This window comes from Pleurotus ostreatus, assembly GCF_014466165.1.
Source record: "Pleurotus ostreatus strain PC9 chromosome Unknown scaffold_10, whole genome shotgun sequence".
NCBI classification, from domain to species: domain Eukaryota; kingdom Fungi; phylum Basidiomycota; class Agaricomycetes; order Agaricales; family Pleurotaceae; genus Pleurotus; species Pleurotus ostreatus.
The window spans coordinates 490114-514952 of record NW_023503165.1 but is presented as its reverse complement, the minus strand read 5'-3'; the positions used below and the strand labels follow the sequence as shown (position 1 = coordinate 514952).

The following is a 24839-nucleotide window of genomic DNA, read 5'->3' as shown; positions in this document are numbered from 1 at the left end:
TCTGTCCATCAACACTTGCCCTGGATGTGTCTGAATGGCACAACCCTGGGCAAACAAAGCCCACAGATAGTCAACCTGGAGTGGCGCTGAGTCAGCCACTCTGGCGTAGTGCGAAAAGTGAAGGTATGCATCTTCAAAGGCTTTAGTGAAGGTCATAGAACTGTCCTCGCACGATAGACAAGAGGCATTGGCGGGAAGTGATTTGCAGAGTGCTTTGAACAAGTTGTGTCGCAGAAGACTTTGGTAGTAGTCCAGGACTTTGATCAGCTTCCCAAAACAGGTGGATCTGTGGCCTCTGAGGGGTATTTTTCGAGGATAACCCTATCCATGGCGTCAATGCTGAAGGTGCGGCTGATGAGCTCGCCAATGTGGCCACCATGGTTTTCATGCTTCGCAATGTGGCCAATTACATGATCCCAGAAGCAAAAATAAGGTTTTGAGTCAGTTCTTATGTGCATAAGTTCAGCGCAGGCAATGGATATGATGGGCTCACTTGGTGAACCTGAGAAGAAAATTTCTCTGAGCTTGTCAATGGAGTAAAGGACTCGCAGATGGGCCCTGATGGCCTCAAGCTCCACGGCCCCACCCACAGGGGTTACAGCAGCCGTGAGATAAAGCCTTGAGGAAAGGATGGTGAGGATGGCAGCTGCCACTGGTGACTTGCCCTCTATTTCAGGCCACCCCCAACAAAGGATCTTTGTCTTTATCATATCCATCAGATGAGGAAGATCAGGCCCATTGACATTGAAAAAGGTCTGCCACCTGCCAATTGTGTGTTAGTGCGGACAATCAGAACACTAAGAAGGAGCTTACAAAGGACATCCAAAAGTGGTTATGAAGTCAATCCTGTTACATTCTTCAAGGGAAACCTGGTTTCACTTCAGCAGTGCCTTTCTGCAATGGACATTCAGGGGAAGGAGACAAAAAGGTGGATGGAGGTCACTTTCTGCCTCCCATGCAGACGGGGCCACGTCTGAAGGAGGTGCCTGTGTGGAGACCGGAGAAAGTAGACAGCACAATGAAGCGGAAGTAGTCACAGCCGCAGAGATCCGCAGCGGCAGACCTCAACTGGGAGTACAAGGTGGGTTCTTTGCTTGCTATGTCACTAGTTCTGAAGAGTGAGTGGGCTTCATGAAGGCATAGAAACAATGGGAAGCCTTGTTGATATTTCTTGCTCATCTCTTCTTTTGGGGCATAGAATCCCAAGCAGGATACTGTGACTTGTCCTCCCCTGAGCCCTTCAGCGGCAGCAACCACGTCCTCCCAGAACTGATGGCACGTGCAATTATCAGTGAACACTGTCAAAAGGTGTTTGGTGGCACACTTTTCGTCTTCCAGCCCATGGTTATGCATGATTTTGAAGGTGGACCTGAATAGGGCAACTAAGAATGCCGCAAAGTAGTTCTTACAATCTTTGCCCTCACAAGGTTTGGGGGCACTTGTCAGGTAGCGATAGACCTGCCGATCTTGAGCAGGGACTGCATTCCCTTGGGATTCGTCGCCAGGGCGAATACAGGCCTGAAGGATCACCCTATCCTCCGAGACCTTCAGTACCGCCTTTGACTTTCCCATTCCAGACAATTGGACGATAGGAAGAAAATGGGAATAAGTGAAGTTCACTGTGTTGTCCATTGCCTGACAGAGCGCCACATGATCTTCACCAATGTATTCACTTGCAAAAGCCTTGATATACGAATCTTTTGGGATGGCGAAAGGAGTTTCAATGCCAACTTCAAATGATGGTGAACATTTGCCCAGAGATGAGGGAAGGGTCAAACTCACTGTTTGCATACCACTTTTCTATGTGATCTGGTATGTCGTCCAAACTGCAATCCAACATCACGATGTCCTTTAAGGATGCAATCTCCAAAATTTGCTCCTCCATGTAGACTCTTCTTGCGATGCACCTGACAAAGGTACACACATAGCCAAGTCTCTCCTTGCTGGGAACAGCGGAAATCACCAGGCTCGGAGGAAGGGATTGTGGAGATAAATGGTAAATTAGGTCCCTGAAGTCATTCTTTCGGAAGCAGGTTTCGGCCAATTCCCCTAGAGTCTCTACACTACCACATGTAGCAACACTGAGGGAGTAGAAGCAATCAAGTGGTATTTGGTGTTGAGTGAGCTGTTGGATTTGCGGTTACGTGTTTCAAGTGTTCTCCAAATTGCATCATGTGTTTAGGTAATCACAATGTACTTATATGTAGATACATTTGATTGTTCACACATAGATAAATAGGTAGTTTAAATTATGTAGTCCCTTGCGTGTTTGCGAGGGTCAACTGCTATTCCATACACCTGAGTAACCGTGAAGAAACAGTTATTTCTACACGAGCATCTGTCCATCAACCTTAACGGGGAGGATGAGTGTGTGCTAAGTGAAAGACTAGTGTCTACTCACTGGTTATAAAACTAGTACTACTAGTAGCTATGTAGTCTTGATGCACACACTTAGGTAAGTTCTCTGGTAGAGCACTTGGTAGATTGTAGATGGATACAGGCTCCTTATATACTACTATCTACCTAAGATATAAATAGATGTGCAGTCAATACCTAGTCAGTATGAGTCGGTATGAGTCAGTATGACTCACATCATTAGTAAGATACTTCTATGAAGTTCTACTGCAGACTGCGTGTCTGACTCATGTCCTGATGGTCATGGTCATGTGGAGGTGCATGCGCAACATTTGGATGATTTGTTCTACAATGGGGAAGCTGAGAGGTGCCCGGAATGAGGCAGCACATACAACTAACCATTGTGGATACTCTGATACGACTCGGCCTTTCTCTTCTTGCTGGAGAATGTAAGGGGACACTCCTATTTTCTCTCCTTTCCTTCATCTCATGGACTCTTACCTACATTCCCTTCATTCCCCTTCATTCCTTTTCGCTCCCTTTCCTTTCCACTTCCTTTCCACCCACTCTTTTTGCATCCGAGCTGCATCCGGTGACTCCGGAGTCTTCCCGCACTTCGGACACTTCAGACTTGCTCGGACTCGTTTCGGACACTTCAGACTCGCTCGGACTTGTCTATACTCTTTGGGGCTCGTCTGGGTTACCTCTATCCTTTTCCCCCACTTCATTACTCTTCGCCCTTACTTCCCCAAGTCGCTGGCACGACTCCTGTGCATTTACCCTCCACTTCATTATCACATGTTTCCTTGTACCTTGTGATATTCGCTCAGACTTGTGGCTGGTGTACTGTACAGTTATCCTGCATTCCTCTCACGCTACTACAGTATATACTTTGCTTCCTAGCATGGAGAATCCTTATCCTGTTCTCTTTGGATTCTCCCTCTGCTAGGTGAGCAGCTCTCTCATGTATTGTAGTTAGTCTTATTCATATCTTTGGATTCTCCCTCTGCTAGGCCTGCGCTGTCGGCCATCTTGAGGTTGCCCTTACAGAGAATGGGAAGAGGTACATGATGAGAAGAGAGAGAGAGGAATAAGTGCTCACATTGAATTCATTATCATCGGAAGCAATGCACGCCAGGTGAGACTTGCAACTGTAAGGTGTAGAAAGAAGGCTATCGCAGCCCACCTTTACACGCCATAATGGATCAAACTCGCTCGACCTTTAGCTTTAGCTTTTTCAATTACGTACAGAAACCTTACTTTGAGCTCTGCTCGTTTGTACAGCTGTTGAAACTGAACCGTATCCTCAGTGAGCGTAGGATGCAAACTATATATATTGATATGTACCTGAACCGTATCCTGATAATAACGGTCAGTTACAGTAGACAAGGATTGACAACGTAACTTTACCTCAGTGAGCGTAGGATGCAAACTGAGGAAAGTGAGGGTGCGACCCATCCTGGGAAGTAACCCCAGGATGACTAATACGGCGCTAACGGAGATAACCAACACTCCCCCTCGACGGGTGCACCGTACAAAGGGTAGGAAAAAAAAGGGTGATAGTAAATAAGAAGAGAGACAAAGAAGAAGAAGAAGAAAAAAAGAAGGTCGGAAAGAGTTGGAAAGAGAAACTGTAGGACACTCCCCCTCGCGGAGACTCCCCCTCAACACACACCAAGGCATTGTCTGAATTGCGTGAACGGTCCTTTGTCCAGAGGCTTCGTGAAGACGTCCGCCGTGTTTTCTTTTGTGTCGACGCGCACACAGTCTATCTCTCCGGCCTCGACTTGCTCTCGAACGAAATGATAACGGACTTTGATATGCTTCGATCGCGCATGGAATACGGGGTCCTTTGTGAGCGCAAGGGCACCATTATTATCACCGTAGATTTGTGTCGCTCCCTGACAAGGCACGCCAAGTTGCTCCAGAAGGTCACGTAGCCACATCGCCTCCCTACATCCTTCATTGATGGCCACATACTCCGCGTCCGTTGAACTATTAGTGACCAGTTTTTGTCGCCTCGAAGACCAGGAGATCGCGCCAGATCCAAGCGTGAAGCAGTATCCCATTGTTGACCGACTGGTCTCTGGGCAGTCGCCCCAAGAAGAATCGGAGAAACCCCGCAACCGCACGGGAGCCTTACCGCCAAGCACTAGCTCCTGTGTCCTTGTCGCGATCAGGTACTTCGTGCAGTGTAGTGCCGCCAGCCAGTGTTCCATTCGGTAACAGTCAAGAAAGCGCGCGAGCATTGACACCGCAAACGCGACATCTGGCCTAGTTCCCATCGCCACGTACATCATTGTCCCAACGACCTGGCGGTAAGGCAGTTTGCTGAGTGCCAAAGCCTCAGCAACCGTCAGGGTGTCGTCTGGTGAAGGTCGCTTGAGCTTCAGTTTGGAATCCATAGGTGTCGATACCGGATTGACATGGAGCGACACCCCAGCGACTGAGGCCAATTTTTCGATGAGAGCCACCTGAGAGAGCATGATTGTCCTCGCCACACGGTCCCTACGAATGTTGATGCCCAGACAAAACCCAACCTCACCCAGGTCCGAGATGGTCCACGCAGTACGCATGTCCCGTTTGAGATCCTCGTTCGCAGTTTTTCTGTTTGCAATGTTGACGAAGTCATCGACATGGACTCCAGCCCATACAAAGTCATCTCCCTTCCTTCGTACATAGACGCAGGCATCAGCCGGCAGTCGCGAGAATCCCCACGAGACCATTTTGCGATTCATCTCCTTATTCCAAACACGTCCTGCCTGCTTCATGCCGTAGAGTCCCCGCTGGAGGCGCCACACATACAAGTCGTTAGGGAAGGTTGCGTCATCGAGTCCTGGAATTTGCTCCATGTAGATCTCCTCGTTCTCAGCCAGCAAACCGTATAGGAAAGCCGTCTTGATATCGACTTGCTGAATATCGTAATCTTCAGCTGCGGCGACATGAAGCATTGTACGAAGGCTCTCCATTCTGACCGTCGGTGAGGTAGTATCTGAATAGTCCTTTCCAAAGACCTGTTCGAAGCCCTTCACGACGTACCGCGCCTTATGTCGTACGACTTCGCCCCGATCGTTTCGCTTTCGGTGGAGTACCAGCTTGCCACTGAGGACTCGCTTGCCTTGTGGAACCTCGGTTCTCAACACCGGCACATATACCTCCATATCTTTCAAGCTCCCCCCCTCTTCTGCAATAGCTTTCTTCCACTCCGGCCATTCATCGGATGCCATCGCTTGCTGAAGAGTAGGGTCGTTCTCGAAGACAGGTGGAGCATCAGCAACAGCGGCAAACGCAGTGCTCACCAACTCGATGTCGTTCGTCGACTCCGCATGTAGGCTGTTAAGAACACCGTCCCGATGTGAGGAGGCAATGTGTTGTGCCACGTCGCCAACGAACAGGGTGCTTGGATTGTCCAGCAGTGTATTGACTTCATCAATCATTGCTCTCTCTTTCTGTCGCGATTCCTCAGAGGCCTTGATCTCATCTACCGTACGTTGAAGATTCGTTACAAAAGGTACGCCGTTCGACATTGCTTGCCGTTCGGTGGGTCGTTTACGACGAGTCGAACAACGGACATGTTCCAGTGGCTCATGTTCCGGTGTCGGCGGCTCTTCAGGGTGGGGTGGTGAGCAGGTTGACGGCAAAGACTTGTCTGGTAATCCTTGAATGTCCTTCTCCTCAATGAACTTGACATGGAACGACTCCACAACTCGGCGTAGCTTTGGATCATAGCATCTATAAGCCTTGGCGTTAGGGGAGTATCCAATGAGAATGCACTCAATAGAGCGTGCATATATCTTCGGCACATGCTTGTCTTGGATCAGCACAAACGCACGACACCCAATTTCGCGAAGATGGGACAAGTTTGGCTTCTCTCCATGCCAAGCTTCATAGGGAGTCATCCCCACTGAGCGACTATATGTGCGGCACGAGAGATAGCCAGCAGTCAGGCAGAATTCATCCCAACGATTTGGTGGAACGTTACTCTGGATCCTCATGGCCCTCGCTTTGGACATGATAGTGCGATGGAGTCGCTCGACCATGCCAATATGGGCTGACGTATATGGCGCCGTGTATTGATGAACAGCGCCGATGCTTGCACAGAACGCCGCCATTGCCGCAGACTTGAGTTCGCCATTGTCCGTCCGGAAGACACCTGTATTGTACCCAACCTCACGCGAGACCTGTAAGTGCCAGTTTTGGAGTTTGGGTAGCGCTTCCGATTTATTTCTAAGAGGTATTGTCCATGACATGTGGGAGAAATCATCTATGATGTTCATGAGGTAGAGGTTTCCGACGGCCGACACAACGTCTTCCGGGCCAGTGAGGTCCACATATACAATGTCCATCCTCCTCACCGCCTTCTTATGCGTGCGTTCATGGGGTACCGAGTTACATTCCTGTTTGGCAAGAATGCAGTTATCGCATGAGGACGGCCTGTTGGAGAAGGAGGTGGGTATACCTTCAGCCATGCCGTTCGCTGCCATCTTCTGGATTGCATCGTGGTTCGCATGACCAAGCCGTTTGTGCCAAGTCTCGATATCGGCCGCGGCGGAGTAAAGGATTGCGTGTTCCGATGCCGTCTTCGTGCAATGGAGTTTGTATAGGTTTCGCGATGTGAGGGATCCAGATGCTATAAGCGCACCACTGTTGTTTTCTATGGCGACTGAGAAGTCAGCTTTGAATGTGATTTGGCATTGCAAGGAACGAGTAAGGCCTGAAATGGATAAGAGGCGGACAGAAGATGTCGGGATGAATAGGACGTCGTCCAAGATGAGAGAGCGACCTCGCCCGACGTAGAGCTTGATCTTTCCTATGCCCACAGCAAATATGGACGAGCCGCCAACACCCTGAACACTACGAGGTGCAATGGGATACAGCTCAAAGAAATCACTCCGCTCCGGGGAGATGTGGGTAGATGCGCCACTATCAAGCCACCACGGCGTTCGGTGAAGATCCATTTCCTGATGGCGAGTGGTGTGTTCAACTATGGCTGCAGTCATAGCATCTGCCGAAACCTGGCGCGACTGTAATGCCCAGTCGAGCGAAGTAGTTAGAGGTCCAGCTATTGCGATCCAGGCGTGATGGGGGGTAGGAGGTGGTATCGTGTATGCTTCATCCGGCTCGATTGCACATCCGGCGAAGTTGCTGTACATGTTTGCATTGAGGTTCTGAGCAGGTGCTGGTATTGGGCCAAGGGGCGCGGGCTGTGGTGTAGGTGAGCTGACAAGGAAGGCCTGCGATCCATGCACGACCCAGGTATGTCCTTGACTGACGCATACATTCGCTGCATTCGGCGTTGGCGTAGACGACGTCGGCACAGGAGCAGAAGCCAGATTTGCTTGCGGGGGATCTACTTTCCTCTTTTTCTTCCCCATAGCGGCTTGCGCCTCGGCAATAGTCTTTCCTGCCATGCCACCACCTGTGGAAATACACGATTCCAGGACATGCCCCCGCTTTCCGCAGTTGGTGCAAGTAGCAATCTTCCGCTTAGAGCTACCGTTCGTGTTCGTTGTAGTGACAAGTGCAGTCGCGGAATTGCTTTTTGCGAGTTGCATCGTGAGGCGTATACGCTCCGTGACTTGCTCTGCCGTAAAGCGATCACCATCTTTCTCAGCCGAAATGGCGTTACAGATGTAGTCACGCAAGACTGGTTGCGAACGTGTGAGGGAAAGCGCGCCGACCATGAGGTGTGCCAGTGGGTCAATTTCGCCCATGGCATGGATCTGCTTGTGAAGGCGCTGCATCTCGATCCAGGAACCCAAGAGGTCTCCGTTCGGGTCTGTGTCCATGCGCATAGCCAGGAATTCGTCCTCGAGCAAGACACGGTGCATAGTTCCTCGCTTTATGTGGCGCTTTTTCAAGAACGCCCAGACTTCGCCTGCCGTCATCAGATCCTCGATGAGTTCTTGCTCTACCTCACTACACCTGAACTTCATGCAGGAAGCAATGGAGTAGCTATTCCGTTGAAGGTTGCGCACCGCGCACGGTTGCAGGAGCGGATCCAGCGTCTCCATCGTGTTCTCGAGATATTCTTCAACATGAGGGACAGACATCCCGAGCTCCATTTTCATGCGACGCTGCCATGCCATGTAGTTGCCTTTTGACAGGTCGAGGTAGTCGTCCTCATTCCAGTTACAGACTTTAATCGTGAGTGCAGCTATGACAGGATGACGAAGGTCGAGAGCGAGTGCTTCTTCGTGCTCCCCATCCTCTTGTTCCTCTCCTGTTGCTCTCGTTTTCGCTTTCGCGCGCGTAGTCCGCGACGGACCCGCGTCCCCATTGGGTGCAGCACTACCGGGCATGCTCGCGTGTAGTGTTTAATAAGATATATGCGTGTCTTTCGAAGTGAGTGTCAAGTAAGCTTTGAAATAGCAGGGTTTCTCTATGCGTTTTCTCGGACGTGTCGCAAGGCGAGGACGTGAGATAGCGAGATTAGGCGTTTCGCGAGGGAAGCAAGGTTTCCTGAGTGAGTAAGCGATTCCACGTTCGAGCGATAAGATGTTCAGGCAGGGCCCATAACCTGTTGAAACTGAACCGTATCCTCAGTGAGCGTAGGATGCAAACTATATATATTGATATGTACCTGAACCGTATCCTGATAATAACGGTCAGTTACAGTAGACAAGGATTGACAACGTAACTTTACCTCAGTGAGCGTAGGATGCAAACTGAGGAAAGTGAGGGTGCGACCCATCCTGGGAAGTAACCCCAGGATGACTAATACGGCGCTAACGGAGATAACCAACAACAGCTCTGCTCGGAACACCAAAACTTGAAGCTCCAGGCTCCAGAGCAGGATATTCAGACAACCACCCCGCCAATTTTATGTTATACAGAGCTTCAGCAAGGCCACCTATTAGTTAGTATCTTGTCATCGGTTTCCGCTGAACCTCTGTGCATGTGACCTCCGACGTTCAACAACGTTCTCCGTTAATCCACCTTATCATCCGTCTCCCCGCCCCAATGCCACCCCGCGCGAAGAAGCGCGACTACACGGCCCTCGATGCGCTCGGCATCGCGACCGGGGAGTACGTCTACCTCGTCACCAAGCACACCGAGCGCGCGCGCCACCTCCCCAACCTCACCCAGATCCACGAACAAGGCTCGCAACAATGGCTGCGCATCGCGCCCGCCATGCCCGCGCCCGGCGACCCAGCCTACGCCGCAAAGCGAGACGCCTTCTTCGCCGCCTGCGACCGCTACTGCAAGTGCGCCACGCCCGAGGACCCAGTACAGTCCGTCTCCAAGTTTCCACCCAGGCGCGATGTACTCCTATTACTGACAATGCCATCCCAGGTCCGTCGTAGCCGTGCAGGCAGCCGGCTTCGCCATGCAGACGTCCATGGCCGAGATCGAGGCCTTGCCAGACGCTGACCAAAGCTACGTCTACAAGAAAGCCAAAGACTACTCGTGAGTGCCGTCTATGATCCCCGAATGGTCCTCACTCCAATCAACGTCCCTCGCACCGACTGCCTGCATCCTCTGATGACCAACAGTTCCGAGAAATGCCGGCAGCGGGAGGCAGAGCTCGGGATCCCCAACCGCCCCATCCCTCCCCCCACCATCGCCACGTCCAACGCGTCCTTCCCCATGATCCCCTACCCGCCCGGCACCGTCGTCCAGTACCGCACCGCGGCGGGTGACACAGCGTACTGCACGATCGTCGACTACGGCACGAGCCGCGTGCGCGGCGACTACTTCGTCATCAGACACCGGGACGGCGGCGCAGAGGAGCACCTCACGAAGAAGCAGATGTTCGATCTCCTAGATCGCTCGATGGATATCTGTGAGCCCGAGAAGTAGCGAGAGCGTGAAGGGGCCTGTGGGTTCTTTATTCGCGCAACATTTCTCTATATTATATATTTTCTCTCTGAGTAATTCCAGAGCCCCCTGCGAGGACCGCGGCGACGGGTTCACCATCCAGCGCAAGGGTAGTCCTGAGTAGCAGCTGACGAGGCAGGAGACGCTCGCTATTCCGGATTTCGCCATAGTTGTGCGCGAGCCCGATGCGTCGATGACGACCAAGTATCCAGCATTTCGCGATGTTGTTTCTTCTACATTAGTCCTTGATGGCCAGTCTCCATTTTGCTAGGCAGAAAAGGCTGACATGTCAACCATAATAATATCAATGCACTATTATATGAACCCTCTACACGAGTCAATGTAAATGAAGCGATCGTCTACCGTCTACTGTGCCTTCTTCTCGGACAATGTCTTCTTTTCAGAGGCAGCCTTCGCCGCCTCCTGCTCAATCCGCCTCTGTTCCCTTCTCTCCCGCCCACGCGTAATCATCGGCTTCGGCTCAAGCTCCGCGAACAAATACTTGCAGATGATCTCCAACAACCAGCACCCCACAAAGTCGATCACCATCGTGGCGGTCAGCTTGAATTTGAACTACGCGTAACATGCGTGATGGGTCAATGCTGAGGACCCCATGCCTTCTTCGGAATACGACTTACCGAAGTATCCATTTCGACAATCTGGAGCCAGCGATTCAGCTCAGGCATGAAGTCTGTTGCGCCAGAGAAGGCCACAGCACTTGCTCCAACCAAGCCCCAATACAACGAGCGATTCTCTCGAATACCCTCACGGAAAGGCCGTCCCTGCATGAAGAATTCAATGGGCTGCGGGAGCGAAAGAGAAGGGAGCCAACCTGGAAGTTGATGGTAAAGGTCGACACTTGCTGAGAGAGCCCAAGCAGATATATGGCCGTGTTCAAGAGACTGGGTTCGAACTTCGCTTCAAGATCTATGATTCCAGGCCTACGAGACTTCCATTAGCGCACTGAACCATCCGAATGAAGTATCAACGCACGGCTCAATGGTATGCGAAAGATTAGTGATGTATACCAAAGACGCGATGTGCAGGGCGAATTGTAGTAAGACGGAGAGCAGAACATAGAGGTTGAAGATGTTTCCGAGAGGTCTCTCTCTCGACAGCTTCTCCACGGGCTAGAAGGAATTCAGTTGAGAATGACTCACCACAAAAGAACACCAAGGATGCAAACCCACCTTCGCGCGAGAGATACACAAGAAGCAAACCGACATCAACATGCCTGTGATTGTAACCTGGTAGTCGCCGAACTTGATGCCGTCCAAATATTGGACGCTCAAGCTGTACGCCGTGATAAGACAATTCAGTGCCAGGATCTTGTACATCTGGATCGTCGCAACCAGCGTGCATCGCCCTTGCCGTATGATATGGGTGACTAGACAAACAAAGTTCAGCTAGAGTACGGCCTGATGAGAAGAGGACTGACTGGCTGAGACGTGAGACAACTTGGAAGTAAATGGCGCTGCACATGACGCGTCTCCGAGTTTGATCTTCGGGACTTCATCTTCTCCCTCCATATCGGCCAGCTTGTCGGTAATGGATGCCATATCAAACTAGAATAATGGGCGAATGAGCAATCGTGCATCACGAGCAAAATGAACAGCACACCTTCTCCATTGGGTTCTTCTGTCGAGCAGTCTGAAGATCCGCTGCTGCCTGCTGTTGTGCCGCGACTGCGGTAGGATATAGGTGGGCAATGGCTGGGGGCACAGGAGGAGGAGGCTGCCCGAACCGAGCTGAGATCTTCAGCTGACTCTCATACACCTTCTTGATCCTCTCATGCTTTTGATGTTCAGCAATCTTTTGCAGGTCTTCTGGTGTTCCATCGAGTAGAGCAACACCAATGTGCGCTTGTTTCAACGCCCCGACGTCATTGGTACCATCTCCAGCCATCAGGGTAGTGTAGCCAAGCGTTTTCAACGTCGTCAAAATCGTTTCCTTTTGCGAGGGAGATACCCGTGCGTAGACCCATGTGTTCTGAACCAAATCATTCCAGCTCGGGCGGTCCACGAACGCCGCCATCGCCGCACCAGTGATGCAGATATCATAATCCTCAAATAGGGAGGTATCCAAGGGCTCAGCAGGGTTAACAGGGATGATCTTGGCCTCGTCGACAGTCTTCCATACGAAGTCTACAAAGAGTCCTTGAATATTCATAATGTGGAAATGAAAGAAAGTGTTTACCGCTGCTGTGCGCCGCGTTCTCCTTCAAGTCCAAGATCAGGGTGTCCCTGTCAACGATTTCCACATCCCGAGCGACGTGCACGGCAGTCAACGGATTGTCCCCAGTAATCATGATACACTATACCGAATAGTCAGCATAAGATTCAAACAGCAAGCAACCCTTTCAAACCCTATGAGATGAATCTGCGAGCATTTTAAGTGACTCTACGGCATCAGCTTTGAGCGGGCAGTGGAACACCAGGAAACCAGCGAATTGCAACGAGCTTTCTACAGCCTCCCGAGACAGTTTGTTGATCTAAGCCGCCACCTCAGTTGATCTGAAAGCGATGTTATTTGGAGGCACAACTTACCTTATCGACAGACATGGGGTCCATCTCTTTGAACCCCAGAGCCAACACGCGACTTCCTTGTCTCGTAAACGTCTTATATGTGTCGTCATAGTGAGCGGGGACAGTGGCTAGCATTCCCTTAATCGTTTCCGGTGCGCCCTTCACAGCTGCAATCGTCTTCCCGCCCTGGAGCGTAGAGACGGACGACATGCGCTTCAGCGCGGAAGAAAATTGGAATCGGCGTCGAATGGAAATTTGCGTGCGATGTGGCGCATGGGCATTGGCAGGTACAAGGATATCACCTATTCCATGTTAGTGAAGAGGTCTCATTCCAGCGAGGTGAAGAACGTTACCTTTCTCCAGTTTCCAGTCTAGAACTTCGACTGTGGTTTTCTCCATAGGATCTCCAACGATTGTTCCGTCCTCCAATCTCACCAAAGCGTGAGCCGCAGCCAGGCATAAAGTGGTTTCGCGAGACGTGTCCTTCACATTAACCAACTTGTGCGGATCTTTGGGGCTGAGAAGGAGGCCATCAGCCACCGAGTCTTCTTCGTAGAGGAATACTCACTCGACACCGATAATACCTTCTAGAACAAGGTTCTCAGCAGTGATTGTACCTGTCTTGTCAAAACAGCAAACATTGACGCGCCCGGCTGATGGGATGCGGAAAGGCTCCGTACAGAAAATTGCTGAGATATGTTAGCATGCATTGGCATTGGCACCCTCGTATGGGATGGAGGACATACCAAATTTAGACAGTGCGACCAGGGAAGCGTTGACAGCGAGGGACAATTCCATGGGCAATTCAGGAGGGACAACACTCGTGATGATGAGAATGCAATCCAACAACAGCTTCGACTTCTTCAAACCACGTTCTATACCCTTGGTCCAAACATACCAACTCGCTGCGATAGCGAAGATAAGAAGGAAACCGATGAACATGAACGACTCGAAGTTATTGGCGGAAACTCGCTCGGTGGAGAAAATCATGGTCCTGACTAATTGACCTTGAGCAGTCCCGAAGCCAGTGCGCAAAACAACCCCGAGACACCCTCCATCCGGCGTCTTCAAAGTCGCCATGCCTAGAGCTCTGTGTTAGTATCCTGTCGAACGTCGGAATGCAGACATAGCCAACCTGATGAGCCTGTTTGCAGTACCTTCGTCCCGGAGAAGAGTGTGTAATTTTTGTGGGCGCCATCGACGTCAAGACGGTCAGAACCCTCCAGCAGCTGGATGGACTCCTTCAACAGAGGTGTCGATTCGCCAGACAGCATAGCCTCGTTGACGATACATGTGCCGTCAATGAGTAGAATATCCGCTGGTATGACCGTCTCGGTTTGTAGGCGAGCTTAGATATGGGCTAGTCAGCATGCGGAGAAAATATATGGGAGAAGAAACTAACTAAGAGAGACTACATCTCCAGGGACGAGCGCGTCAGTTTGAATCTCTGTCCACTTCGAGTCGCGGAAGCACTGAATCGGGTATGGTGCAACAGACATAGTGCGAAACTCCGTCAGGGTTCGGACGCGCTATAGGACATTGTTAGAGGCCATACGGAACAGTGCGCAAGCCGCTGAGAAAAGAACTCACTTGCCACACGACAGTACACTCGAATACAATCAACATAAATAGCGTGAACAAACTATAGTACCAATATTCGTCCATACACCAAAGAGCGACACAGAATATTTGGAAAACGAAGAAGGGGGCTGTCGCATGTTCGCCAAATAGTTCGGTGAAGGATGGTATGGGGATATCGAATTCATTGCCGCCGTAGAGATCATGAAGCTCCCGAACCTTCTCAAGGTTAAGACCTTTCGTGTTTGTGAACGAGGATAGCTCGGGGTTGCTGGAAGAGAGGTAAGGGAGTTTGTGAAAGACCAGGGGAGATACCGAAGCGACGGAGTAGGTATCACGTTGATAGTTGAACGTATACGTAGCAGGATCTTGTGGATTCTTCTTGACGAGCGGGACAATGTCGCCTTGGCCGCGGTGAGTGACTGGGATAATACGAATGCAGTCCGCCTCTTCTATTGAGTGCGCCTACAGTTCGATTAGCACACTCCACATTCGCAGTACACGGCTACGCACCTTCTTCGTCGTAATCCATGCGCGGGCCCCAGAATTCCATTTGGTCATTAGAAAGCTGAGAGCATGGCCGACACCAAGCGACACACATGCTACAAATGTCCATTCTTCGCTAACGAGCCAGTCATCATACTTGACGAAGTACGCGTATGCGAGAAGTGGATATAGGGAAAGAAATGGTGCGCCATAGAGGTGGGTGTACCAAGGTATGGCAATATGAAGGCTTGCTCCTTGGATTTCATTAGATTCTACCTTGACGGAAGCCCTACGGACGCGAGTCTAGTATCATGGACCACTCGGAGGATGCTGCTTACATTGGCAGTTCCGACGAGGCCTTGATGAAGCCTGTCGTTTGAGCGGCGAGGCACGTTTAGCACGTTCCAAGAATGGCTCCGTCAAAGACCGGGACGATGCAAGCAATCTTCCGATGCTTGAGCAGAAATTTCGAAAGTGGTGTTTGGGTAAAAACCGTAAAGCCAACGGAGACGTGTTCAAAATCACATCACATGATCCCCAACTGACTCCTGTCACAGGAAAGGGGTTCTACAGAAAGTCCCTCTCATTTACCAAACCTTTACCGTGGGTTTCTTCCACTTGGATGCGTCCAAGAAATCCAAAGCACTCGAATGCAAAATACTTGACGAACTAGTTGCTTTGACATTAGAGTATGCTTATCTGTTTGTCAAGCACGCTCATCCCGCAGGGTCTTTGCCCAATCCACCAGCAGGCTTCTGACCGATGAACCGCCATCGCCCCCTGCATCCCCTAATATTGCACCAACAACTATCCAGCCGAGCGAAAGGCATTCCTTGACTTTTGCGACTCTTACTGCAAATCCGATACCCCGAGTGATCTGGTCAAGTCAGTATTATTGATATCATTGATTTACAACTCGCAACCCATTATTGAGCGTTTTGTAGAGCTATCGTGGCAGCAATGGCAGCAACCTAAGTCACCCAAATATTCTTTCCCCACGATCTGGAAGTCTTCTGAATGAAGACGACCGAGCGTATGTAGTTGGGCGAGTCTACATATTCTCGTATCCAAAGCCCTGAGGTTGCAGCTCATTACGGAATCACTATGCCGTGCCCCACCGTACATGCCCCCATGTCTGACTCCCTCATCATTCCGCATGCATTAGAACCATCATCGAGTACGAAAGCACACCTAATGTGACAAAAAAGGCCACCATTGTTGACATCGGAAGTAGCAAACCCCATGGTGGTTGGGTCGAGCTTCAGTACGAAGATGGTCATACAGAGAAGTTGTTGAAAGAAGAGATATTCGGCTTTTGTAGAATGCTACTATTGTTCATGAGCCCAGTGAACAATGACAACCTTCCAATCACAGCGGCACATCGGAAAGGCGAGCAAGACACATGAGCCGATTACTGATAGCTGACAATCTAGTGATAATGATGATCCTCAACATTGGTCTAGGCAAAGTGTGTGGCTGTCCGTGGTGTACGGATCGTCGGGGTATGTACTATCGGGGTATGAGTCACCGCCGTATGAGAGATAGACATGCGCAATGTCGGTGTCCGAGGGTGAGGTGTACGGGGAAGAGGTGAATTGGGTGGCGGCAGGGGCGAACGCTGCACGCCAAACGATTGTCGCGGGTCAGTGAATCCGTACTCAGCCCTCAGCGTAGGCGTGAACGAGTTGTACGTCGTGCTCATCTGCGGAGTGGGCAAGCTGATAGTGGGCTTCTTCGTCGGGGGTTTGTCCAAGTACTCCTTGACGGCGATTTCCTCCGCATAATTTGGCACGATGACGCAAGCATCTAGAAGAATACGCCGGTGAGTCAATGGCATGCAGGACGCTCGTGCGGACAGTTGACGTACAGGAAGCCAAGGCCCACACGAACAGGATTGCCCCGACATTGACGCCTCCAATAATAGCAGATTCTTTGCAATCGTCCGGATTATCGTCTATTATGTTTGTCAGACATCCGACGTTGGAGTCAGCGTAGAACACGACGACGATGCTGTATATGCCGGAACCAACGGCAGCGATGACCATGCCGTAGAGTATTTGACAGTAGAGGCGGATCAGGCGCTTGCTCCGCAGAATGACAACAATGATTCTGATAGGACGTGAGTCGAATGCAGTGAATTTGGTGAGACGAATACGCACCCAAAGACGGAAACAAACGTAAAGGCCGTAAATACCACCGCTTGGATATAGAATGCAGCTTCCACCGCTTTGTCGGGAGGCGCACCGCCTATGGATATTTGTTTACATTGCGCAACTCCCATTATATAGACCCATGCGACGTACCGCCTGTCTGCGATATCGCAATCAAGTAGCCAAATCCTGCTAAAGTACCGCCCCCAAGTATACTTAAGACCGTGAGTATCTACACCGAAATCAAGATTCAGCCTTCCTATGAACATGGGCGATGTCACGCAATGACCCACAAAAACACCATATCTGACCGGCAGACAGCAAAGGAAATTCCGTGATCGTATGAAAACCATCTTGTAGGCCAGCTAGAGTCGTGAATGGAGTGGGCGGGGAAGAGGAGCGGGTAAACCTGACCCGGAAAGGCGCAGCCTATGGGGGGTTCGAGTGCGGCTTGGGGGGATTATATAGCTGCAACATCTCCATCGACCATCGTGTTTGATGCATTCAGATGGAATACCAGGACAGCTGTAAGGTGATACACGTTAGCGCATGGATCCCTACGCGTGTTAATAACCTGAAATATAGTGAAGCAAGGCGTAAGAGGTTTACCATCAAACGAGTTTGTTGTCGCGTTTGGGCATAGCCCCGGTCTTAGCGGGGAAAGGATCGCGCTTGTAAAAGAGGGCGCACGCATTCTCAGCTTATCGCCAGGAAGGCGAAACGACGGGAAGTGTTTCATGTCGACCCAGCGTCGGGGACGATGAAGCCTATGGCAAAGTACCGGACGCATCGACAAATCTCTGCTGCGAATTCTTGCCTAATAAGCCCGTAGAAGGTCGGAACCTTCGTAGCGGAGCCGCACAAATTAGTGAAGCTCAAGACTCAAGCAAATGCGATACACACAACGTCTCTTTCGCAATCCCTCTAACAATCGAGTTTATTCTGGTTCTGGATTACTTAGGAGGAGATTGGAAAGACTTATGGAAACCTGTGTGCAAGTGTCCGACCACGGGGCAGGCTTTGTAGACCTGTTGCGCGTCGAACGGCGACATTGTATTGCGAAGAGATTGTAACTACATAACAGCAATTGGGATGGCACGGCATCTTTTCCGGGGTACAACAATCAGAGACGGCGACCACGGCGACCACCCTATGTAACAAATACAGTCAATTACACGGGTACCCAAACCAGATGGCACAATAGGCGTACCTTGCGGCGAGTGGAGTCAGTGGGGACGGGCGTAACATCCTCGATGCGGCCAATACGCATGCCTGCACGGGCGAGGGCACGGAGGGCGCTTTGGGCGCCTGGGCCAGGCGTTTTGGTGCCGGTTCCACCAGTTGCGCGGAGCTTGATGTGGAGGGCGGTTACGCCAACCTCACGGCAACGGGTCGCGACGTCCTGTGCGGCAAGCATGGCCGCATATGGCGACGATTCGTCACGATCGGCCTTGACTTTCATCCCACCTACACAGGACGATTCGGTTCAACTCCAATTGCAGTCGGATCTAAGGCTACGCACCGGTGACGCGGGAGATGGTTTCCTTGCCAGACAGATCGGTGACATGGACGAAGGTGTCGTTGAAAGACGCGTAGATGTGTGCGACTCCGTATACAAGCTCGCCCTCCGCGACTTGGGGGCCGAGGGAGACGGTGGCTTCTTCACGAGGGGCCTTGACTTTCTTGGGAGGCTACATCCGATCATCGAGTTAGCCATCCATCACGAAAACAACGAATTGTTGGCGAGGAGAGGGGGAGAGCATCGCTAGGAGCATTGAGTGGGCTATAGGAAGTTCCACTGACCATTTTGATTAGTTCTGGCTTGAGGAGGGCGACGACGACGATGACCAGGCGAAATTTCCTGCAGTATAAAGTTTATTAGGCCATGTTTGGCCCGTCGATCAGAGACCGTGGGAAAAGTCTCTCATCTGGCCGCGTTGTGTACAAGAGGTCTGTAGTGGTATCTATTTTACTAGAATCCAGGTATTTGGGACATATAAGACTACTCGTTGGGTGTTGACTTCTTCCCGAGTTTGAGTATATGTACGGAATCTACTTCCATTTATCTCGAAACCCTACTCATCTACCTGTGTTACGGCTCAGAAAACTATAATGGTATGCTCATAGGGGCAGCATAGGAGTGGTCTAATATGGCAACGGATAAGCGCCTTGACTGTGCCTCATTGCCAGGCAGCAAGACGGTAACTGGGCAGCAACCTCTCAAGACATCCACCATGGTCAAGATTTTCTCCCTCTCCGTTGTTCTTGCGCCTCCGTCTGGTTCTTGTACTGTTCTCAGCAATGCCACCGATCTTTCTTCGTTTTCCTTCTATCAGAGAGGCTCCGTTGGAGAATTCATGACCTTCCTCTCCCGAACGGTCGCAGAACGGACCCCTCAAGGTCAGCGCCAGAGCGTCCAGGAGAACAATTACGTTGCTCACGTCTATAACCGTGGCGGCGCCGAGCAACTTGCGGGTACGCATTACAATCAAAAGGAACCACGTATACCTCTAACCGTTCTGGACAGCCGTAATCATCACCGACCAAGAGTACCCCGTTCGACCTGCCTTCTCACTGCTCACTAAGATTCTGGACGACTTCACCGCCAAAATCCCGCAGTCCTCATACTCTAATCCATCGGCCATCAGCTTCTCTGAAATCAATGGTTACATCCAAAGATATCAGGACCCGCGACAGGCTGACACGATCATGAAAGTGCAGCAGGAGCTGGATGAGACAAAGATTGTTCTGGTGCGTTGATCATTTGATGATATTAAGAAGACCGCTCATCATCAATCCGGGGTTCCTTCTCACAGCACAAAACGATCGAATCGGTTCTCGAACGAGGCGAGAAACTTGACAATCTCGTCGAACGCTCGACCGCGCTTTCAGCACAAAGCAAGATGTTTTACAAGACGGCCAAGAAGGTAGGCTTCCTGACTCGCCCATCCGGTCTATATTCGCTAAGCTATCATAACAGCAAAACTCTTGTTGCGTTATCATGTGAAGGCGTACACGAGTCTCCCTGTCCCTCGCACGTACCATTTACTACCTGCCTACCTACATCTGTACCTTTCTTGGACATTCCGGATATGATACCTCTTGGTCAGCCTGTAAGTCCGAGAGGACATCGGAGGCTGTGATAGACCGCCAACGCTGGAACGGGCGCGTTACTGAACCTAGTAAACTGATTGGCTGCGCCGTTGACCCTGGAAATGGCAAGCACACTAAATCCTGGATCTTGGATCAGTGAATGAAGTCTCCTGAAGTCTCCCAATTGTTTCAAGTGGTCTACAGCATCATTGCAATCACAGCCGCAAGCCATTGATACGGATGTAGGATTATAGATTTGGCGTGGAGCGAGCTAGAATACCCAGAGATGCCAATGTGTGATCGTCAATTGGTCGTGAACCTTGTTCTCCTTGTGGAATTCCAGCCTGACAGGAGCTTGCTTACCCCCGACTCTCATTGCCGTACTCAGTGGACACCATCGTGATAGGTCCCGAGATTCCAGGTACAAATAGACGCTACACGCCCATCCACTCACTACAACTCTCTTTCTTTCCCCCATACCACCACCATCTCCTCCCACACTTAGCGCATCATGGAGGCATTCAAGGTGTGTAGCACTCGCTCGCCAGACTCGTGGACGATGAACTCAATCCTCTACAGTCACTGGAGATGAAGAAATGGGTCGAGCTCCTCAATAACAAGGATCCCGCCTTCAGGCTCTCTGACATCGTGCGCCCTCTACTCTCTTGCCCTTTGGCTCCAACTCAATACCGCTTAGCCCGCTTACATCGATGCGATTGTCGGTACCGCCTCCGGCGCCGGCATCGACGACCGGAAGATGCTTGTATGCGCTCGCGTCCTTCCTCTCATATACCCGCGTGCTCACCGCATATATTAGCTAGAGAAAGGCCTCGTCTTGATGTCGCGACTCGGTGACAAGTCTGAATTCTCAACTCGCCTTCAGGAACGAGTGATCGATCTCCGTGAGCATGATCGCCCCCCTATGGCCATGATCGAAGTACCCTGACCATAACCACTTTACGTCCCGTCTAGTTTACAAGGACCTACCACACCCGCAGAATGGGTATCTCTCGCTTCCTTCTGATGGGGAAACGACGGCCGACGTCGGTATGGATGGAGTCAAGTATGCGTACCGTAGCGCAGACGGAAGCAACTACAACCCCCTCGTGCCTTTGATGGGTCGTGCTGGAAGACCCTACGCTCGAACTGTTCCTTCAACAAGCATAATTCCTCCTTCTGCTCTTCCGGACGCTGGTCTCGTCTTCGACACACTCCTCAAACGCGAACGCTTCGTTAAACACCCGGCAGGAATCTCCAGTCTCTTCTTCGGCTTCGCGGATCTCGTAATTCACAGCATCTTCAATACCGATCACCATGACTGGTCCATCAACAAGAACAGCAGCTACTTGGACTTGAGCATCCTTTACGGCAGCAGTCAAGCCGAAGTAGAAGCAGTAAGGAAATTGGACGGGACAGGTCAACTGCACAACGATGTCTTCGCTGATTCGAGATTGCTCTTCATGCCGCCTTCAGCTTGTGCTCTATTGGTCCTTTTGAGCCGAAACCACAACGTGCGTACGTCTCGACTTCGCGAGGATAATAACAAACTCATTGTCTACAGTACATCGCCAAGAAACTCTTGGATATCAATGAACGCAAGTCATTCATCAACCCCCCACCCCAGGATAAGGCCAAGTGCCGTCAGCAAGATGACGAGCTCTTCCACCGAGCACGCCTTGTCAACTGTGGTTACTTCATGCAGATCATCCTCGGCGATTATGTGGGCTCCATTCTCGGATTGGCCCGCGACGGGCACGCTTGGAGGCTGAACCCACTCAAGGTGTGTCGTTACTATGAACTTACTCTTTCGTATCCTGTACACTGACATTCTCAACTTGCTAGGCCACTCGCTCAGGGGATCATGAAGTCTCCCCACGAGGAGAGGGAAACGTCGTCTCCGTCGAGTTCAACTTGCTCTACAGATGGCACGCCACTCTGTCTGAACAAGATACGAAGTGGACAGAGGAACTCTTCAAGAAGCTCTTCAATGGAAAAGACCCCAGCAAGGTACATTTCTGCAAGGCACCACTTCCTTTCCCAGGCTAATACATGCTCTCCACAAGATCACTGTGGAAGACTTCAAAAACGCGGCGCACGAACACATGGTCAAGCAACTCCCAGCCGATGTCAAAGAATGGACTTTTGACGGGCGAGTCTCTACGCTCCTTTGATCAGCCACGTCTTTCTTATGTAGGGAATTTTAGATTGAAACGAGGAGAGGACGGCAGCTTCAACGACGATGACCTTGCTAAGATCCTATTGAATGCAACAGAGTGGTACTCTGGGTCCTACAAGGCGGCGGGTACCCCAGAAGTCCTACGTGTCATTGAAGTCTTGGGAATCGAACAAGCGAGAAGCTGGGGTACTTGTTCTGTACGTGCTGAAGAATACCTTGTTGTGTGTGCTAAACTAACTTCGCATACAGCTGAACGAATTCCGTAAATTCATGGGACTGAAGCGTACGTCTCTTGCTCGTAGTGTTTGTACTAAACTCTAACAATGTCTGTTTGTAGCGTATGCCAACTTCAAAGAATGGAATCCAGATAAAGCGATCTACGTGAGCTCCAATATCCTTGACAAGGAATTGAAACATTATCTAACTGGGAATCATGCGTTTAGACAGCAGCAGAATCTCTCTACAAGGATATCGATAACCTCGAGCTTCACGTCGGACTCCAAGCTGAGGAGTCCAAACCACCCATCCCTGGCGCCGGCTTGTGCCCTGGCTACACTATCTCTCGTGCCATTCTCGCCGACGCAGTCTGCCTCACCCGCGGTGACAGGTTCTTGACCACTGACTTCACTCGTACGTTAATGGATACAACCTTTTCTCAATGTCTATTCACTTCGTTACAGCATATAACTTCACTTCATGGGGCTACCAGGACTGCCAATTCGATCCCGAAGACGGTTCGTATGGAGGCATGTTGACTAAAATGCTCTTCCGCTTCCTGCCAAACCACTACCCTGCGGGCTCGGCATACGCCCATTTCCCCTTCATGGTCCCGACCTACATGCTAGGCGAGATGAAGAAAAATGGGAACGAGGAATGGAAGAACTATACCTGGACTCGCCCTGGGCAGCCGAAATCCTTCGCCACTGTAACCTCCTTCGCAGGTGTTTCCAGAATAGTCAAGGAACCCAAGACCTTCGTAGCCCCATACAACGCCAGACTCGCTAAACTTGCCAAAGACCCGATTATCAGCATTCCCGTTCAGGATGTCCTTGTCTCAGATAAGACCAAGCTGTGGCAGACATTCTCGCAGTTAACTCAGAAACTGATCCTTGAGAAGTCTATCAAGAGGGTCGGATCGGCTGATAAATTCGTCGACATTGTTGGGGATGTTATTAACCTCGTGCCTGTATATTGGATCGCTCAGGAAGTTGTGAGTTGTGGTCTCTGTGTTTCATTGTATTGGCTGTTGACTAGTGCAACTATAGATCGGAATTCCATTGACCACGGAAGTCGATTTGAAAGACGACGACGACGTGTTTGAAATCAAGAATCTCTATAAACGATTCGCTGATGTATGCGAGTACGTCAGCTTTCAACATGCGTCTAGCGACACGCTAACATCCGTTCAAGATATGTATACCTCAATTTCCAACCCGACAATGACTGGAAGCTTCGCTCGAGCGCACAAGACACCTTCAATAAAGTCACGGTTCTCGCCAGCATGCATCTCGCAGACATTGCAGGCGTTAGTCTTCTCTCCGTGTTCTATTTTCTCCTGCATCTCTTATTCACAGTGTTTTCAATCCTCACTCAGTTCTCTATACTCGACAAAGCCCGCCACGCTATACGGAACATGAAGTTCAAATCGCACGGCTTCCTCAAGCGGCTGAACGAGGCGTCCTCTTCCTCCCAGCCGCGTCCAAAAGAGCTTGCAGCAGCGCTTTTTGCAGAAGTCGTACCGACATCCGCGCATTTCTCCCAATCCATTGCCCATGTGGTGAATTTCTATCTCGACGACGCGAGAGCGAACGAGAGGAAAGAGTTAATCGCGTTGTTGGGCAACAAGGGGGCACCAGCGACGGAAGAAGCTCGTGCGAAGGTTATGGGATACGTCAGAGAAGCCCTGCGTAAGTGCCCTATCTCTCCAGTGCGCAACAGTTTACCGACGCGTAAGAAATGTAGGCCTCGACCCAATCGTACATCTTCCGCTTCGTCCTCCTTTATACCCTACTAATGAAGCCGTCTATAGGTCAGCGGTGTCTATCGAACCACCACTGCCGACGCAGACGTCAATGGTGTACACATAGAAGCAAGCGCAACCGTCTTTGCCAGCGTCTCTGCTGCTAACCTAGACCCGTCTGTCTTCGGCGAAAATCCCACGTCTACTAGCTTCACTAGGCCGAAAGATACCTCCGGCATCTTAGGACTGGGCGAGTATGGGTGCGTCGTGCTTTGTTCGATCCCTCATATTTGGACACTGAGCAAACTTCTTCGCCTCTATAGCCTCCTTTCGTCTGAATTCTTCGAAACAGTGAGTTATCTCTTGACTGTAAACAACCCTGTCTGATTACACCAAACGACTGTCAGGCCGCCCTAGCCATGCTTTCCCAGATTCTTCAACTCAAAAACCTCGGGCGCGCACCGGGCGCATCAGGGCACTTGACTCGCTTCACGGAAGAGTGGCACGGAACCCCATCGCAGAAGTACATCTCAATGAAGGGACGGGTTCAGCCTTGGCCCGATTCGTTGGTTGTGGAGGTAGGCATATAATATTCACTTGACACTACCTAGATCATTACTAAAGACCATCGAACTCTAGTATTCGGCTTGAGCAATTAGCTATAATTGTACAGTGAAGGACGTGATACCCTTGAA

The 24839-nt window shown here is 50.8% G+C and overlaps 7 protein-coding genes across 7 annotated transcripts; 3 read left to right on the top strand and 4 right to left on the bottom strand.

The window, feature by feature from the left end:
- Window positions 1-263: 263 nt before the first annotated feature.
- PC9H_001915 (uncharacterized protein) lies at window positions 264-1840 on the bottom strand (the record flags this gene model as incomplete). Its single annotated transcript, XM_036771561.1, has 6 exons — window positions 264-447; window positions 494-524; window positions 587-762; window positions 814-869; window positions 964-1730; window positions 1783-1840. 6 exons carry the CDS (start codon window positions 1838-1840, stop codon window positions 264-266), a joined length of 1272 nt encoding a protein of 423 aa, XP_036626182.1.
- Window positions 1841-9318: 7478 nt separating this feature from the next.
- On the top strand, window positions 9319-10158 carry PC9H_001914 (uncharacterized protein; the record flags this gene model as incomplete). The annotated part of the gene is made up of 3 exons (XM_036771560.1): window positions 9319-9590; window positions 9652-9765; window positions 9852-10158. 3 exons carry the CDS (start codon window positions 9319-9321, stop codon window positions 10156-10158), a joined length of 693 nt encoding a protein of 230 aa, XP_036626181.1.
- A 384-nt stretch (window positions 10159-10542) lies between these two features.
- Window positions 10543-14832, bottom strand: PC9H_001913 (uncharacterized protein; the record flags this gene model as incomplete). The annotated part of the gene is made up of 17 exons (XM_036771559.1): window positions 10543-10749; window positions 10815-10958; window positions 11009-11117; window positions 11170-11306; window positions 11367-11563; window positions 11615-11741; window positions 11797-12320; window positions 12373-12490; window positions 12542-12667; window positions 12723-13003; window positions 13055-13218; window positions 13270-13390; window positions 13448-13783; window positions 13837-14049; window positions 14104-14230; window positions 14292-14731; window positions 14793-14832. 17 exons carry the CDS (start codon window positions 14830-14832, stop codon window positions 10543-10545), a joined length of 3411 nt encoding a protein of 1136 aa, XP_036626180.1.
- Window positions 14833-16224: 1392 nt separating this feature from the next.
- PC9H_001912 (uncharacterized protein) lies at window positions 16225-17268 on the bottom strand (the record flags this gene model as incomplete). Its single annotated transcript, XM_036771558.1, has 5 exons — window positions 16225-16571; window positions 16633-16874; window positions 16925-17012; window positions 17069-17147; window positions 17209-17268. 5 exons carry the CDS (start codon window positions 17266-17268, stop codon window positions 16225-16227), a joined length of 816 nt encoding a protein of 271 aa, XP_036626179.1.
- A 770-nt stretch (window positions 17269-18038) lies between these two features.
- On the bottom strand, window positions 18039-18721 carry RPS14 (ribosomal protein S14, S11; the record flags this gene model as incomplete). Its single annotated transcript, XM_036771557.1, has 4 exons — window positions 18039-18065; window positions 18126-18382; window positions 18438-18606; window positions 18719-18721. The coding sequence occupies 4 exons, from the start codon at window positions 18719-18721 to the stop codon at window positions 18039-18041; spliced, it is 456 nt and encodes a 151-aa protein (XP_036626178.1).
- A 428-nt stretch (window positions 18722-19149) lies between these two features.
- YKT6 (palmitoyltransferase) lies at window positions 19150-19922 on the top strand (the record flags this gene model as incomplete). The annotated part of the gene is made up of 4 exons (XM_036771556.1): window positions 19150-19390; window positions 19443-19666; window positions 19732-19842; window positions 19896-19922. 4 exons carry the CDS (start codon window positions 19150-19152, stop codon window positions 19920-19922), a joined length of 603 nt encoding a protein of 200 aa, XP_036626177.1.
- A 597-nt stretch (window positions 19923-20519) lies between these two features.
- Window positions 20520-24783, top strand: PC9H_001909 (uncharacterized protein; the record flags this gene model as incomplete). The annotated part of the gene is made up of 20 exons (XM_036771555.1): window positions 20520-20534; window positions 20588-20656; window positions 20706-20771; window positions 20826-20910; window positions 20981-21519; window positions 21570-21788; window positions 21851-22015; window positions 22072-22157; window positions 22213-22381; window positions 22434-22467; window positions 22522-22565; window positions 22628-22814; window positions 22865-23394; window positions 23450-23544; window positions 23595-23709; window positions 23779-24111; window positions 24214-24404; window positions 24468-24495; window positions 24552-24722; window positions 24769-24783. The coding sequence occupies 20 exons, from the start codon at window positions 20520-20522 to the stop codon at window positions 24781-24783; spliced, it is 3156 nt and encodes a 1051-aa protein (XP_036626176.1).
- Window positions 24784-24839: the final 56 nt, after the last annotated feature.